At 53.3% G+C, this 13969-nt stretch overlaps 1 protein-coding gene across 1 annotated transcript in view; it reads right to left on the reverse strand.

The window, feature by feature from the left end:
* Positions 1–1046: 1046 nt before the first annotated feature.
* PER2 (period circadian regulator 2) overlaps positions 1047–13969 on the reverse strand; it is a 42849-nt gene continuing 29926 nt past the window's right edge. Inside the window, 5 exon segments of the mRNA XM_055586601.1 lie at positions 1047–3262; positions 8475–8625; positions 9712–9904; positions 10695–10881; positions 12239–13053. Coding sequence (XP_055442576.1) covers positions 2975–3262; positions 8475–8625; positions 9712–9904; positions 10695–10881; positions 12239–13053 — 1634 coding nt within the window. The 3' untranslated portion in view covers positions 1047–2974.

The following is a 13969-nucleotide window of genomic DNA, read 5'->3' on the forward strand; positions in this document are numbered from 1 at the left end:
AGTGGGAGGTAGGGAGAAGCAGCCCCCACTGTTTTGACCAGGCCCTGCAAGGTCTCGCTGCGGTGGGAGGAAGCACGGGGTGGGGTGGGGCGGGAGGAGGCGCGGGGGTGGGGAGGGGCGGGAGGAGGCGCGGGGTGGGGAGGGGCGGGAGGAGGCGCGGGGGTGGGGCGGGAGGAGACTGTGCCTCGCTGCCTGTGTCACCTCTGGTGGAGACACGAGGCCCGTCTGACCTCAGATCCTTCTGACCTTGCTGCCTTCAGCCCTGGGCCAGTGTGCAGGCAGCCAGCCCCGGTGGGACAGATGACCCAGAGCAGACGGGGAGAGAGAGGAGCAGGTGCCCGGGTTCACCGCAGAGCGGTTGCGAGTACCAGGGGCTGAGCTGAGTGGCCCTACTCCCCATCTGTGAGTGAGAGATCGTGGAGGGGCTGGACTCCAGGATTAGATCTACAGCAGGGAGTCCCCTACAGCTCAGGTGGTAGAGTCTGCCTGCAACGCAGGAGACCCAGGTTTGAGCCCTGGGTTGGGAAGATCCCCTGGAGGAGGGCGTGGTAGCCCACTCCAGGATTCTTGCCTGGAGAATCCCACGGACAGAGGAGCCTGGCGGGCTACAGTCCACGGGGTCGCAAGAGTCAGACACGACTGAGCGACTGACACTATACTACAGGGAGTTCACTGGGGTGGGGGCTGCGTGTCACACACACACACACACACACACACACACACACACACACACACGACAGGAGGGGGTCGGCAAAAGGCACACTGCGTGGGAAGAGGTGAGGGCGCCTTGGAGACAGAATAGTTCCTAAAGCAGAATTTCTAGGGTTCGTCTTAGAAAAAGCCCCTGATAATCTTTGTCTCTATTCAGGTTCCTATTCCTCTGTGCTCTATTAAAAATACAGAAATAAAAATAGGGACTTCCCTGGTGATCCAGTGGTTGGGAATCTGCTTCCATTGCAGGAGGCACAGGTTTGATCCTTGGTCCAGGAACTAAGTAGATCTCACACACCGTGCAGAAAATAAATAAACAAACCGAACTCAGGCTCCTATTTCTCTGTGCTATATTAAAAATATACAAAATAAAAATATACTTGCTTTATTTACCAATTTTCTAAAAGGCAAAAAAGTCATAAAAAGACACAAGCAGTCCAACAAACATATTGCACTGGGTGAAGAAAGTCTGGCTTGAGCATAAACAAACCACTTGTCCGGCAAGGCTTGACGTATTGTTACACAGACTCTGAGAGCTTATTTACATACCTTTTCAGGAATATATTAAAAAGAAGGCTCAGTTTAAAATTGAGAAGAAGTCTTGATAACACCCATGTAAGCACTCACACTAGAGAAAACAAGACTGGACGCGTGTTGGCACCATGTAAACGGTTTCACAAGCTGCTCGTACTGTCCACTTCTCAGCACACGCCGAAGCTACGCGGCACTTAATCAACGAACAGACATAAACAGTAAGATAATGCTGATGGTAAACATTCAGTAACAGGAGAGAACCTTTTGGCAGTTCAGGTAAAGTCAATGCAACCTTGACTGTCCCTTGATGATCTGACTCAGGCAAGAAGCAGTTTGTAGCATCTGATCTCCACACACACTCACAGACTACACCTCGCCTCGGGGATCTGAAGCTTTTGCTTTTACGTTTAAAAAAATAATTAAACTTTTTGCATTTATGAAAAGTAAGATTGATATTCAGGCATAAAATAATTTCACTATGAAAACCAACTGGATTACAAGGAGGCTTCACCTATTCTAGGAGCTGCTTCTCCATCAAAGGATGGGCAGAGGGGGAAAAGCTGCTTTCTTTGAAGTTGCTACAGACTCTGCAACTGTAAGTCAATCGTTTCTTCACGGGCAGCTTCTCATTCACTCCAGGGACCAGTATAACATTTTTTCTAAGCTATCTTTGGGATATACGATGCGATATGAGGTTTTGCAAAAAGGTGAGCAGTCTGGTCTCACTCTTTCCCGGGTGTCCTGTTTACCTGAAAGTGCCAGCGGCAGCAGGGGACGTCACCGCAGAGACCGGAAGCGGCATCAGTGAGCCAAGGCTCATGAAAAGGTGCGGGCGCCCTGGGAAACACACACTCGGCGCCCAGCTCAGCCAGGAGGAGTGGCTGGCTTGGCTGGGCCAGAGCTGACGCCTGGGAAGTGCCAACGATGGATCAACACGCGTTGAGTTCCAAACGTGGCGGTCACGGCCTGGCTAGGAGGGCCAAGTGCCAAGAAGGGGATGACCAGCAGCATGTTTTCACTGATACGTGGGCCATCCTGGTCTGAACAGGATGCACGGATGATGCAGCAACACCCAGAAGGGTGTGCATCATGTTTCTAAGGATGTGTAATTTCCATGGTGGGGCTGGTCACAGGAACCTGTCGGCTTCTTTCATCTGGAGCAAGCAGTTCGACTTTACTCGCCCTGGACGTACACTCCGTCAGATGAAACGTTTGCTGCACTGCACTGGGAGCTGAAGCGGTGGGTTTGTCAAACTACATCATTTAATGCGAAACGTTTTGAAAAGGAGGTTTTTGAAAGAAAATAAGCAGAGGCTGTGATCTCCACTTGGTGGGTTTCAAAAACATCTAGTCTGACTAAATATTTCAGAGAAAAAGCTGCCCCCGGAGAGGACAGAATTTGATCTGATCCAAACACAAACACAAACGCTGGGCGAGCCCTGGACCACTGCTCCTCAGCGCGGAGTCCCTGGGACCCTCGGGCTGGTGGGCGCAGCCTGGGCCACGCCTGGGACAGGCCACGGGAGCCAGCAGACCCGGGACGGCCCGTCCGAGGACTCCTGGGGGCGCTCAGCTGCTTTCCCGACACAAAGAGGCAGGCAGTGTTTCTCGAGTTAGTGAAGGTCTCGTTCCCCTGTCCCCTTACACCCTATATTTGTATTTTATTCATAAATATAAATAGCATTTCTTTGCAAATGTCTCTATACTTTTAAATCACCCCTTCAGAAAACTATGGGTTTTTTTCTAAAACAAAAAAAGCCACGAAAGTATATCTGTCCGTCTCACCGGAGACACGCGCGAGAGCCTTCCCCCCCTCAGAGCACCTGCAAGCGGACGTCACTGGCGGCGCTGCCGCCCTGGGGAAGTGGGTTGCGCCTGCCGTTCGTTTCTGGGCCTCGGGGGGTCCACTCTCCTCCTCTTTGGTCTCTGTCACTTCGCTGAGCCCTGGTGTCGGGATGTCTTCCTCACATGACACACAGAGGTTGTCTTCTGCCTCGTTTTCACAGTAAACACATCCCTTAAGAGAAAAATGTAAATCGGTAGCAAAAATGAGATCTTTGGTACAAACAGTTCAGTCTGAATGAGGCGCAGGTGACCAGGTGTCTGCCATGAGGCTGCTGGCAGGCGAGGAGGCGCCGCTGGGCTTTGGGACCCCCACTTGCTTCTTCCCAAGGGGTCCCCGATCCGAGTCCCCTGGGAACCTCATCTGAGAGGCAGCTTTGCACAGTGAGGCAGAGGGCATCAGCCAGAGGCCCTGCTCCCAGCTCTTCCTCCCCGTGTGACCTGGAGTGGCACTTACCTTCTCTGACCTCAGTTTTCTAATCTGTAAAATGGGACACCAACAAGCTACTGACTTATTTGTTCCTCCCCCTGTTGAACACCTATCTGTTAAGCATCTGTTGTGTTCCAGGCTCGTTCTAAGAACCGGGATTCATCAGTGAAGAGAGAGGAAAATCCATATCCCATTGGAGATCTCCTAGTAGCCGGAGGAGAGGTGCTCCAAGGTGTGTTATAAGACAGGAGGTGCTGGGCTGACGTGGAACAAGGCCCGTGTCGTTTTACAGTCGACGTTCAGAAAAGGCCGCCAACAGCAGCGGTAGTGGCTTTAAAATGCGCCCACAAGGTTTCTGACATTTCTTCCTCCAAAGGTGGAGGCCTGGACGCTGACATGCCTCTAACGAAGTGGAGCTGATGCAGGTGGTCACAGAACCCCAGCCTCCCGGCCCCATGCCCTTGGGGGAGGCTGGGATCTTGTCCCGAGGACACATAAGCAGTGCCATGGTCAGATCCACACGGCAAGAAGCAGAGGCCTCCTGCCAACAGCCAGTCCCCACGAGCATCATGGGAGGGACCCCCCTCGGAAGCAGATCCCCCAGCTCCGGTCCTGCCCCCAGAGGCAGGAGCCCAGCCATTATCTTGCCTCCACCCTTAGGAGAGGCTCCGAGCCAGAACCACCCAGCTAAGCGGCTCTTAAGTTCCAACCCAAAGAAACAGTAGAGAGAATAAACGGTTCTTATTCTAATCTACTAAGTTTGGGGGTTATTTGTTGTGCAGCAGTAAATCAACCGGGGCTTCCCTGGTCCCTCAGATGGTAAAGAAACTGCCTGCAATTCAGGAGACCCAGGTTCGATCTCTGGGCTGGGAAGAGCCCCTGGAGGAGGGCATGGCCACCCACTCCAGGATTCTTGCCTGGAAAATCCCATGGACAGAGGAGCTTGAAGGGCTACAGTCCATGGGGTCACAGAAGAGTCGGACACAAATGAGCGACATACACACACAGTGACGGTAGATCAATAACACACCTGTATGTAGAAAAGACAAGTAAGCCAGAGTGAGCCGTGTGTCAGTGTGAGGAGAGGGGAATCCCAAGCAGAGGGCAGGGCAGGTACAAAGGCCCTGGGGCAGGAGCCTCGTGATGGTCTTCAGGGAACAGCCAGAGAGGAGGGAACGCACGGGGACGGGGGTTGTGGGGAGGGGGCGACACAGTTTAACGGCTTCATGGCACTTTCCTCTGCCTGTGATCATGGGTTGGAGACCCCAGGAGGGGCGCAGGGCTGGGGAGCAGAAGGCAGCTGACAGTCCTGCTGAAGCAGCAGCTGGAGGCGATGGGGAGCGGCTGCTTTCCATCCCCCTGGAAGGTCAGGTTAGCGTGCCCTGCCGGTGGACTGGATGAGGGTATGAGAGGAGGGGAGTCCAGGCCCGTGGTCTGAACAAGTGGGGTGGTGCGGAGTTGCCCTGGAGCGGGCGGGAAGATGCTGTAAAGACCAATATTGCATAGGAACCTGGAATGTCAGGTCCATGAATCAAGGCAAATTGGAAGTGGTCAAACAAGAGATGGCAAGAGTGAATGTCAACATTCTAGGAATCAGCGAACTAAGATGGACTGGAATGGGTGAATTTAACTCAGATGACCATTATATCTACTACTGCGGGCAAGAATCCCTCAGAAGAAATGGAGTAGCCATCATGGTCAACAAAAGAGTCCAAAATGCAGTACTTGGATGCAATCTCAAAAATGACAGAATGATCTCTGTTCGTTTCCAAGGCAAACCATTCAATATCACAGTAATCCAAGTCTATGCCCAAACCAGTAATGCTGAAGCAGCTGAAGTTGAATGGTTCTATGAAGACCTACTAGACCTTTTAGAACTAACACCCAAAAAAGATGTCCTTTTCATTACAGGGGACTGGAATGCAAAAGTAGGAAGTCAAGAAACACCTGGAGTAACAGGCAAATTTGGCCTTGGAATACGGAATGAAGCAGGGCAATGACTAATAGAGTTTTGCCAAGAAAATGCACTGGTCATAGCAAACACCCTCTTCCAACAACACAAGAGAAGACTCTATACATGGACATCACCAGATGGTCAACACCGAAATCAGATTGATTATATTCTTTGCAGCCAAAGATGGAGAAGTTCTATACAGTCAGCAAAAACAAGACCAGGAGCTGACTGTGGCTCAGATCATGAACTCCTTATTGCCAAATTCAGACTTAAATTGAAGAAAGTAGGGAAAACCACTAGATCATTCAGGTATGACCTAAATCAAATCCCTTGTGATTATACAGTAGAAGTGAGAAATAGATTTAAGGGCCTAGATTTGATAGATAGAGTGCCTGATGAACTATGGACTGAGGTTCGTGACATTGTCCAGGAGACAGGGATCAAAACCATCCCCATGGAAAAGAAAGGCAAAAAAGCAAAATGGCTGTCTGGGGAGGCCTTACAAATAGCTGTGAAAAGAAGAGAAGCGAAAAGGAAAGGAGAAAAGGAAAGATATAAGCATCTGAATGCAGAGTTCCAAAGAATAGCAAGAAGAGATAAGAAAGCCTTCTTCATCAATCAATGCAAAGAAATAGAGGAAAACAACAGAATGGGAAAGACTAGGGATCTCTTCAAGAAGATCAGACATACCAAGGGAACATTTCATGCAAAGATGGGCTCGATAAAGGACAGAAATGGTATGGACCTAACAGAAGCAGAAGATATTAAGAAGAGGTGGCAAGAATACACAGAAGAACTGTACAAAAAAAATCTTCATGACCCAGATAATCATGATGGTGTGATCACTGACCTAGAGCCAGACATCCTGGAATGTGCAGTCAAGTGGGCCTTAGGAAGCATCACTACGAACAAAGCTAGTGGAGGTGATGGAATTCCAGTTGAGCTATTCCAAATCCTGAAAGATGATGCTGTGAAAGTGCTGCACTCAATATGCCAGCAAATCTGGAAAACTCAGCAGTGGCCACAGGACTGGAAAAGGTCAGTTTTCATTCCAATCCCAAAGGAAGGCAATGCCGAAGAATGCTCAAACTACCGCACAATTGCACTCATCTCACACGCTAGTAAAGTAATGCTCAAAATTCTCCAAGCCAGGCTTCAGCAATCTGTGAACTGTGAACTTCCTGATGTTCAAGCTGGTTTTAGAAAAGGCAGAGGAACCAGAGATCAAATTGCCAACATCCGCTGGATCATGGAAAAAGCAAGACAGTTCCAGAAAAACATCTATTTCTGCTTTATTGACTATGCCAAAGCCTTTGATTGTGTGGATCACAATAAACTGTGGAAAATTCTGAAAGAGATGGGAATACGAGACCATCTGACCTGCCTCGTGAGAAATCTGTATGCAGGTCAGGAAGCAACAGTTAGAACTGGACCTGGAACAACAGAGTGGTTCCAAATAGGAAAAGGAGTATGTCAAGGCTGTATATTGTCACCCTGCTTATTTAACTTATATGCAGAGTACATCATGAGAAACGCTGGACTGGAAGAAGCACAAGCTGGAATCAAGATTGCTGGGAGAAATATCAATAACCTCAGATATGCAGATGACACCACCCTTATGGCAGAAAGTGAAGAGGAACTAAAAAGCCTCTTGATGAAAGTGAAAGTGGAGAGTGAAAAAGCTGGCTTAAAGCTCAACGTTCAGAAAACGAAGATCATGGCATCTGGTCCCATCACTTCATGGGAAATAGATGGGGAAACAGTGGAAACAGTGTCAGACTTTATTTTTGGGGGCTCCAAAATCACTGCAGATGGTGACTGCAGCCATGAAATTAAAAGACGCTTACTCCTTGGAAGGAAAGTTATGACCAACCTAGATAGCATATTCAAAAGCAGAGACATTACCTTGCCAACAAAGGTTCGTCTGGTCAAGGCTATGGTTTTTCCTGTGGTCATGTATGGATGTGAGAGTTGGACTGTGAAGAAGGCTGAGTGCCGAAGAATTGATGCTTTTGAACTGTGGTGTTGGAGAAGACTCTTGAGAGTCCCTTGGACTGCAAGGAGATCCAAACAGTCCATTCTGAAGGAGATCAGTCCTGGGATTTCTTTGGAAGGAATGATGCTAAAGCTGAAACTCCAGTACTTTGGCCACCTCATGCGAAGAGGTGACTCATTGGAAAAGACTCTGATGCTGGGAGGGATTGGGGGCAGGAGGAGAAGGGGACGGCAGAGGATGAGATGGCTGGATGGCATCACTGACTCGATGGACGTGAGTCTGGGTGAAGTCCGGGAGCTGGTGATGGACAGGGAGGCCTGGTGTGCTGCGATTCATGGGGTTGCAAAGAGTCGGACACGACTGAGCGACTGAACTGAACTAACTGGGCGGGAAGAGTGGCTGGGCAGGTCGTCTCTGGGCAAACCCGGGAAGTTCCTCAGAGGTGGATGCTGGCAGGGCTTGGTGTGTAGATGCCGCTTCCCACGCGGAGGCGGGAGCTGACCATGCCAAGGCAGTGTGCGCTGAGAAGGCCGGGCACCCCGGAGCCTGGCTGTGTCCATACTGGGGAAGTGAGCAGGGGAAGGGAGCTGGGGTACAGAGACACCCTCAAGAAGGAACAGACAGAGCTGGGGGCAGCCGCTCAGAGTGCGAGGAGGGCTTGCTGTCCCCTGCTTCTTATGGTCTACATGGATGTTGAGGGTTTAGGATAGAAGAAGTGGTCTGTGTTCTAATTGTGAAGACAACTCAAAAGATTTTCAAATTTCAACATGTGCTTGAGATTAGACATTCTGGAGACATTTTTGGAAACAGCATTGAAAAGCCACTGGAAGGAAGTTCTTTGAAGGACATCTAACAGTGTCATGGGTTTTTTTTTTTTTTTTCTTTTAATGCTCTTATTTAATCTTCAAAGTTTTAAACCTACAAAACAGATGCAGAGATAGTGCCGGGCGTTCTCATCACAGCGCCTCTGAACGCCTTGTCAGGAAGTCCTGTGTCCCAGAGCTTACCGCCACGTTGATGGCCGTGGGCACGCCGCCCAACCGCATCCATGGGTGGACGTCCTGCAGCTCCTGCTTCTGCACGTCCGTGAACCTGGGCTGGAGCCTCTGCAGCACCTTCAGCTTCTCCCTGTCCTCCTGCAGGACTGTCTGTAAGTCTCTTTACAAAAGATTGAGAAACACGGAAGCTTTAGGATGCCTCAAGGGTTATCCCTTTTTAAAGTATATGCTCATTTTCTACCAACACGTCCAGTACTATTCACATAATTTTATTTTAATTGGTTAATTTATCCTAATGTAATTTTTTTTTTTTTTTTTTTTGCCACACTCCTCAGCATAGAGGATCTTCCCTGATGAGGGACGGAACCTGTGGCCCCTGCAGGCGAAGTGTGGGGTCTTCACCACTGGACCCCAGGGAAGTCCTACTCATACAATTTTAGATGATTTTGTTTAACTTTCCTTTCCACTTAAATTTCCCTATTTGAGGTAACAATCTCTCTAGTAAATAATCTGTAGTTTTTCTATGAAAACGATACACCAAGTTCTGGTTTTAATTTTAGTTTAGATCAGCCACAGGAGCTGGGGTACCTGCAGACACTTGTTTCTGCACCTGGGAGCTTCTCACCAGTGAGGTGGTGATCACCAGTAAGGTGGAGAGTAGACAAGCCCTCCCTGCCACCTGCTACCCTGGCCTGCCCTGGAGACGGAGCCCCAGGCTGGCCTGGCCCAGAGCCCTGGCTGTTCTGAGCCTCGGGGTTAATCACCCCCACCGAGGGGCACTGCACAGGGTCAGGGACCCTAATGGGTTCCCGGTTCCTTGCAGTGGTCAGAGCTGAGGCACAGACCAGGCTCCCTAAAGAGCAGCTGGTGGCCTGGGATAGTCACCCACCTTGACTCTTGGTTTCTGCATCTCTGAGACAGACAGACAGACAGACACACACACACACACACACACACACACCGCTGACCACACAGGGTTACTGGCAGCAGAGCAAAAGAGATGACATTGGCACAAGTGCTTTGTACACGGCAAGTGACAGCCTGGAGGGTCCCTGGAGCAGTGGTCCTGGAGGCCGGGAGCAGGGCCTCCACAGGGCTCCGTGCGGCTGGCCAGCCACCTGGAGGGGCCCCTTCTAGTGGTGCCCCCCACTCCGTCTGAGGTAAGGCTCGGGGAAGTCCTCTGGCCTCACAGTTAGGCGGGATCCGAGCCCAGCCTCCCACGGTCCCAGGAGGGGCGAGCGGTTACCGTGCAGGCATCTGGTAGGTCATCCTGACGCTGTCGTCCGTGTCGGCCGCCAGCAGCCAGACGGGGTCCTGCAGGACACACCTGAGCAGGCGCTCAGGCCCGCCCACCACCGCCTTCACTGCTGCTCCGGGGTTATTCTCCGAAGAGTCCGCGCTTCCGAAATACCTGCTGGTGTGACTCGTGTCGCTGCTGCCTTTAAAACACAGAGTGCCCAGGTCACGACCTCAAACTCGAGTGGGCCCTGTAAGGGGAGGGCAGCTACCGCGTGTGTCGGGGGATTGTCCCTTCTCTTTTCCCAACCGTCCAATTGTCTGGATGATAATTTAAAAATCATTTAAAGACCGGGTATCAGCAGGAACCATGGAGGTGACTCTGCTGGCGAGGCCGGGGGAGTCCAGGCGGGGCCCCCATCTAAGAGGCCGCGCTCTCCCCTCCCTGGCCTCCCAGGGGAAGGGGGCTCTGCCCAGGTGAGGGAAGCGGGGCACTTACAGCCTGGGGACATGTGTGTGTGTTGCTCCCGCAGGGCAGCCCTGGGCTACACTGCACCACCCTGGCCAGTACCGCCTAAGGCTACATGCCAGCGCCCGCCAGGGGAGCCACTCAGGACAGGTCAGCACTGCCTGCCCTCCCGGCACACGCGGGCAGCCCCAGGGACAGCCCAGCCAGGGACAGGGGTGCGGGGCTTGCTGCGCCCACCGACACGGGGAGTAACAGGTGACAGAGGGAACCGGGTCTGGCCACAGGGCAGGAGGAGGAGCCCCGTGGCGCATGTGAGGCTCCGAGGAGCCGCTCGGGGTGCAGCCGGAAGCCGCCCAGTCAGGACCCTGACACTGGGCCCTGAACGCGGCAGCCTGAGACTCTGGGGTGACTGGCGCCCTCGGATGCAGAAGCCAAGGATACCCAGGTGTGTCACGTGGGGGTCTTCCAAACACACGTCAACTGCGCCCCCCATGCCACTCAGGTCTCCTGGCACCCCCACATACCTGGCCCACTTCCGGACGCATCGCAGCCCAGGGAACCTGAGCCCAGGGAACAGGAGGTGGCAGAGGCCTGGCTCCTGGAAAGTGAGGAGCCCGTGGCCGAGCAGAGGTCCCCGTGCAGCAGCAGGCGGAGCAGGCCGCTGGACGAGGACAGGGCGTCGCTGTTTGGGGCATCTGCTGGCTCCTTGCACTTGGGGGGACAGGGAAGGGACATCCAGTCAGGTCTCCACGCAAAGTGGGGCTGGGGGAGGGGACGGAGGCTCCTCAGACCGCTGGCCCCTCCTCCATGGGCCATGGGCACAGACTCTGGGGTTCCCGGAACCCAGCCCGCTTCTCAGAGGCGGAAAGGATGAGGTTTGATTAGATTCCATTTTGGGAGAGTTCCTTGAGAGATGGTGGCTCCTGGAGCCCCGGCTGGGATCCAAGCCTTATGCTTATTTCTCCACCGAGTGGACACAGAGGCAGGAGCATGCCTCGACAGCACCCGAAGGCGCCCCTCCCCGTGGCGGGCTCTGCCTCCTGCACCCCGAGAGCAGGGCCAGCCGGGGGCACCAGGGGCCCGGCCTGCGAGGGCCCAGTCTGCCAGTCCTTGGAACCAGACTGCAGGCCAGGCGGGCAGCAGAGGTGCTGGGGGGCCCTGTCCTCACCTCCTCTCCCAGAGCACAGGCGGGAGGGAGGCCATGTGGCCCCGTCTTGGACACAGGTGGTGGGTGGGAACCCATGTGGCCCCGCCTTGGACACAGGTGGGGGGTGGGAACCCAGGTGGCCCTGCCTTGGACACAGGTGGGGGGTGGGAACCCAGGTGGCCGTGCCTTGGACACAGGCGGGGTGGGGGTGAGGGGTGGTGGGGGGGTGGGAACCCAGGTGGCCCCCCCTTGGACGCAAGCGGGGGTGGGAACCCAGGTGGCCCCGCCTTGGCAGGGGTGGGAACCCAGGTGGCCCCGCCTTGGCGGGGGTGGGAACCCAGGTGGCCCTGCCTTGGACGCAGGCGGGGTGGGGGGACGGCTGACGGACAGCCCTGCCTCGGCTCTCAGGACACAGCTGCGTTAGCTGGAAGTCACACTGCCGTTTCATGAACCAAGGAAGCGTACATGCCTGTGTCCTCAAGACCTGGGAGGACGGGCATTGGGAGCATGGATTCCCAGCTCCCTCCGGCTCTGGTCCTCCACCAGAGTCCCTCTGCTGCCAGCCCCCCTCTGAGGAGCCTCTGCTCTGGCGTTTAACCTGATGGCTCCATCCTCGAAGTATCCACCTAACACCCGGAGGCCCCTGACGATACGTTATAAAGTCCCTGTGGCCGTCTGGACACCGCATCTGCCGGCCATCTCTCTCTCTTCAGGTCCCAGGATGGTTAGAGTCACAGGTCTACTGTGACGGGGCCTTGGGAACGTGTTCACGTCTGGCACACGGATCTGTGTCCAAACTGAAGCGGTTTGGCAGAACCACGGTGTGGGGACCACCCGCGTCAGGCATGAGGGGGTGCATAGCCTGCCCAGGTACCCGAGTTTGCCACCTGCTTTAGACAAAGGGCATCAGGAGGTGCTTACAGTCGGAGGTGACTTGGGCTGCCAGTCCCAGGACGAGCCAGGCTTGCAGTCGGCGCCTGCACCCACGGTCCCCACAGCTCCTGTGGCCGCCGCGGTGCCCTCAGGGGCCTCCTCCAGCTGCATCAGGTTGAGCTGCAGTGGTGAGCTTCCGCGGGACTGGAAGAGCGCCGGGGAGGTCCTGTCTGGGGGCCCGGCGGCCGGGGGCGGGGTTCCTGGGGTGGCCACGCGCAACGCGGGCGGCCCTCGCTCCGCCGGGGCACACGGGCATGGCTGTTTGGGGGTTGAGGTCCGATCGGGGAAGAACTCAGGCTGTGAGGCAGGAGGCATCTCAGACACAAAGTTCAGCTGGCCTGGGAAGAAGGCTGGGGGCAAGGTTGGGGTCACTGGGGAGAAGGAGTAGCCGGGTAAGACCAACGCCATGACCGGGGCCAAGGGGTTGGTGAACGGTGGGGGATGGACCCTGAGCACCTGCTGGGCTTCCACGGGCACCGCGAGGTCGGTGTGGGCAGCCCCGGACCCTGTGGCCACGGTCCCTGGTGCGGTCACTATTCCCGGGGCTGGAAACAAGGGCAGGGAGTAGGCTGGCACCGGGCCAGGGAAGGGCATCGCTGGGCAGCTGGACTGTGACGCGTCCGACGGGGACCAGGCCGTGGTGTTCAGGCCAACCAGCAGGGGGCGCTGGGGCGCCGGCCCCCCAGACGCGCTGCTGCCAGAGGAGTCGCGAGGCTTGACGCGTTTGGACTTCAGTTTTCGGTTTTTTCCATTTTTTTTCCAAGAGGAGTCTATTCCAGAGGTATTTCTTAGTCCGGGAGCAGCTAAAATAATAGGGACACAATGAGAGTTAAAATCCTTCAAGCTAGGCTTCAGCAGTACATGAACCAAGAATTTCCAAATATAAAAGCTGGGTTTAGAAAAGGCAGAGAAACCAGAAACCAAATTGCCAATGTTCTCTGGATCATAGAGAAGGCAAGCAAATTCCAGAAAAACATCCACTTCATTGACTATACTAAAACTTTTGACTGTGTGAATCACAACAAACTGGAAAATGCTTAAAGACTTTGGAATACCAGATCACCTGACCTGCCTCCTGAGAAACCCGTATGCAGGTCACGAAGCAACAGTCAGAAATGGACATGGAACAATCGGACTGGTTCCAAATTGGGAAGGAGTACCTCAAGGCTGTATATTGTCACCCTGCTTATTTAACTTACATGCAGAATACATCATGCAAAATGTTGAACTGGATGAATCACAAGCGGGAATCAAGATTGCCAGGAGAAATATCAACAACCTCAGATATGCAGATGACACCACAATTATGGCAGAAAGCAAAGAAGAACTAAAGATCCTCTTGATGAAAGTGAAAGAAGAGAGTGAAAAGTGGGCTTAAAATTCAACATTCAGAAAACTAAGATCATGGCATCCGGTCCCATCACTTCATGGCAAATAGATGGGGAAACAGTGGAAACAGTGTCAGACTTTATTTTTTTGGACTCCAAAATCACTGCAGATGGTGACTGCAGCCATGAAATTAAAAGATTCTTGTTTCTTGGAAGAAAAGCTATGACCATCCTAGACAGCATATTAAAAAGCAGAGACATTACTTTGCCAACAAAGGTCAGTCTAGTCAAAGCAATGGTTTTTCCAGTAGTCATGTATGGATGTGAGAGTTGGACTATAAAGAAAGCTGAGTGTTGAAGAATTGATGCTTTTGAACTGTGGTGCTGGAGA

Source organism: Bubalus kerabau, chromosome 6 (genome assembly GCF_029407905.1).
Source record: "Bubalus kerabau isolate K-KA32 ecotype Philippines breed swamp buffalo chromosome 6, PCC_UOA_SB_1v2, whole genome shotgun sequence".
Lineage (NCBI taxonomy): Eukaryota > Metazoa > Chordata > Mammalia > Artiodactyla > Bovidae > Bubalus > Bubalus kerabau.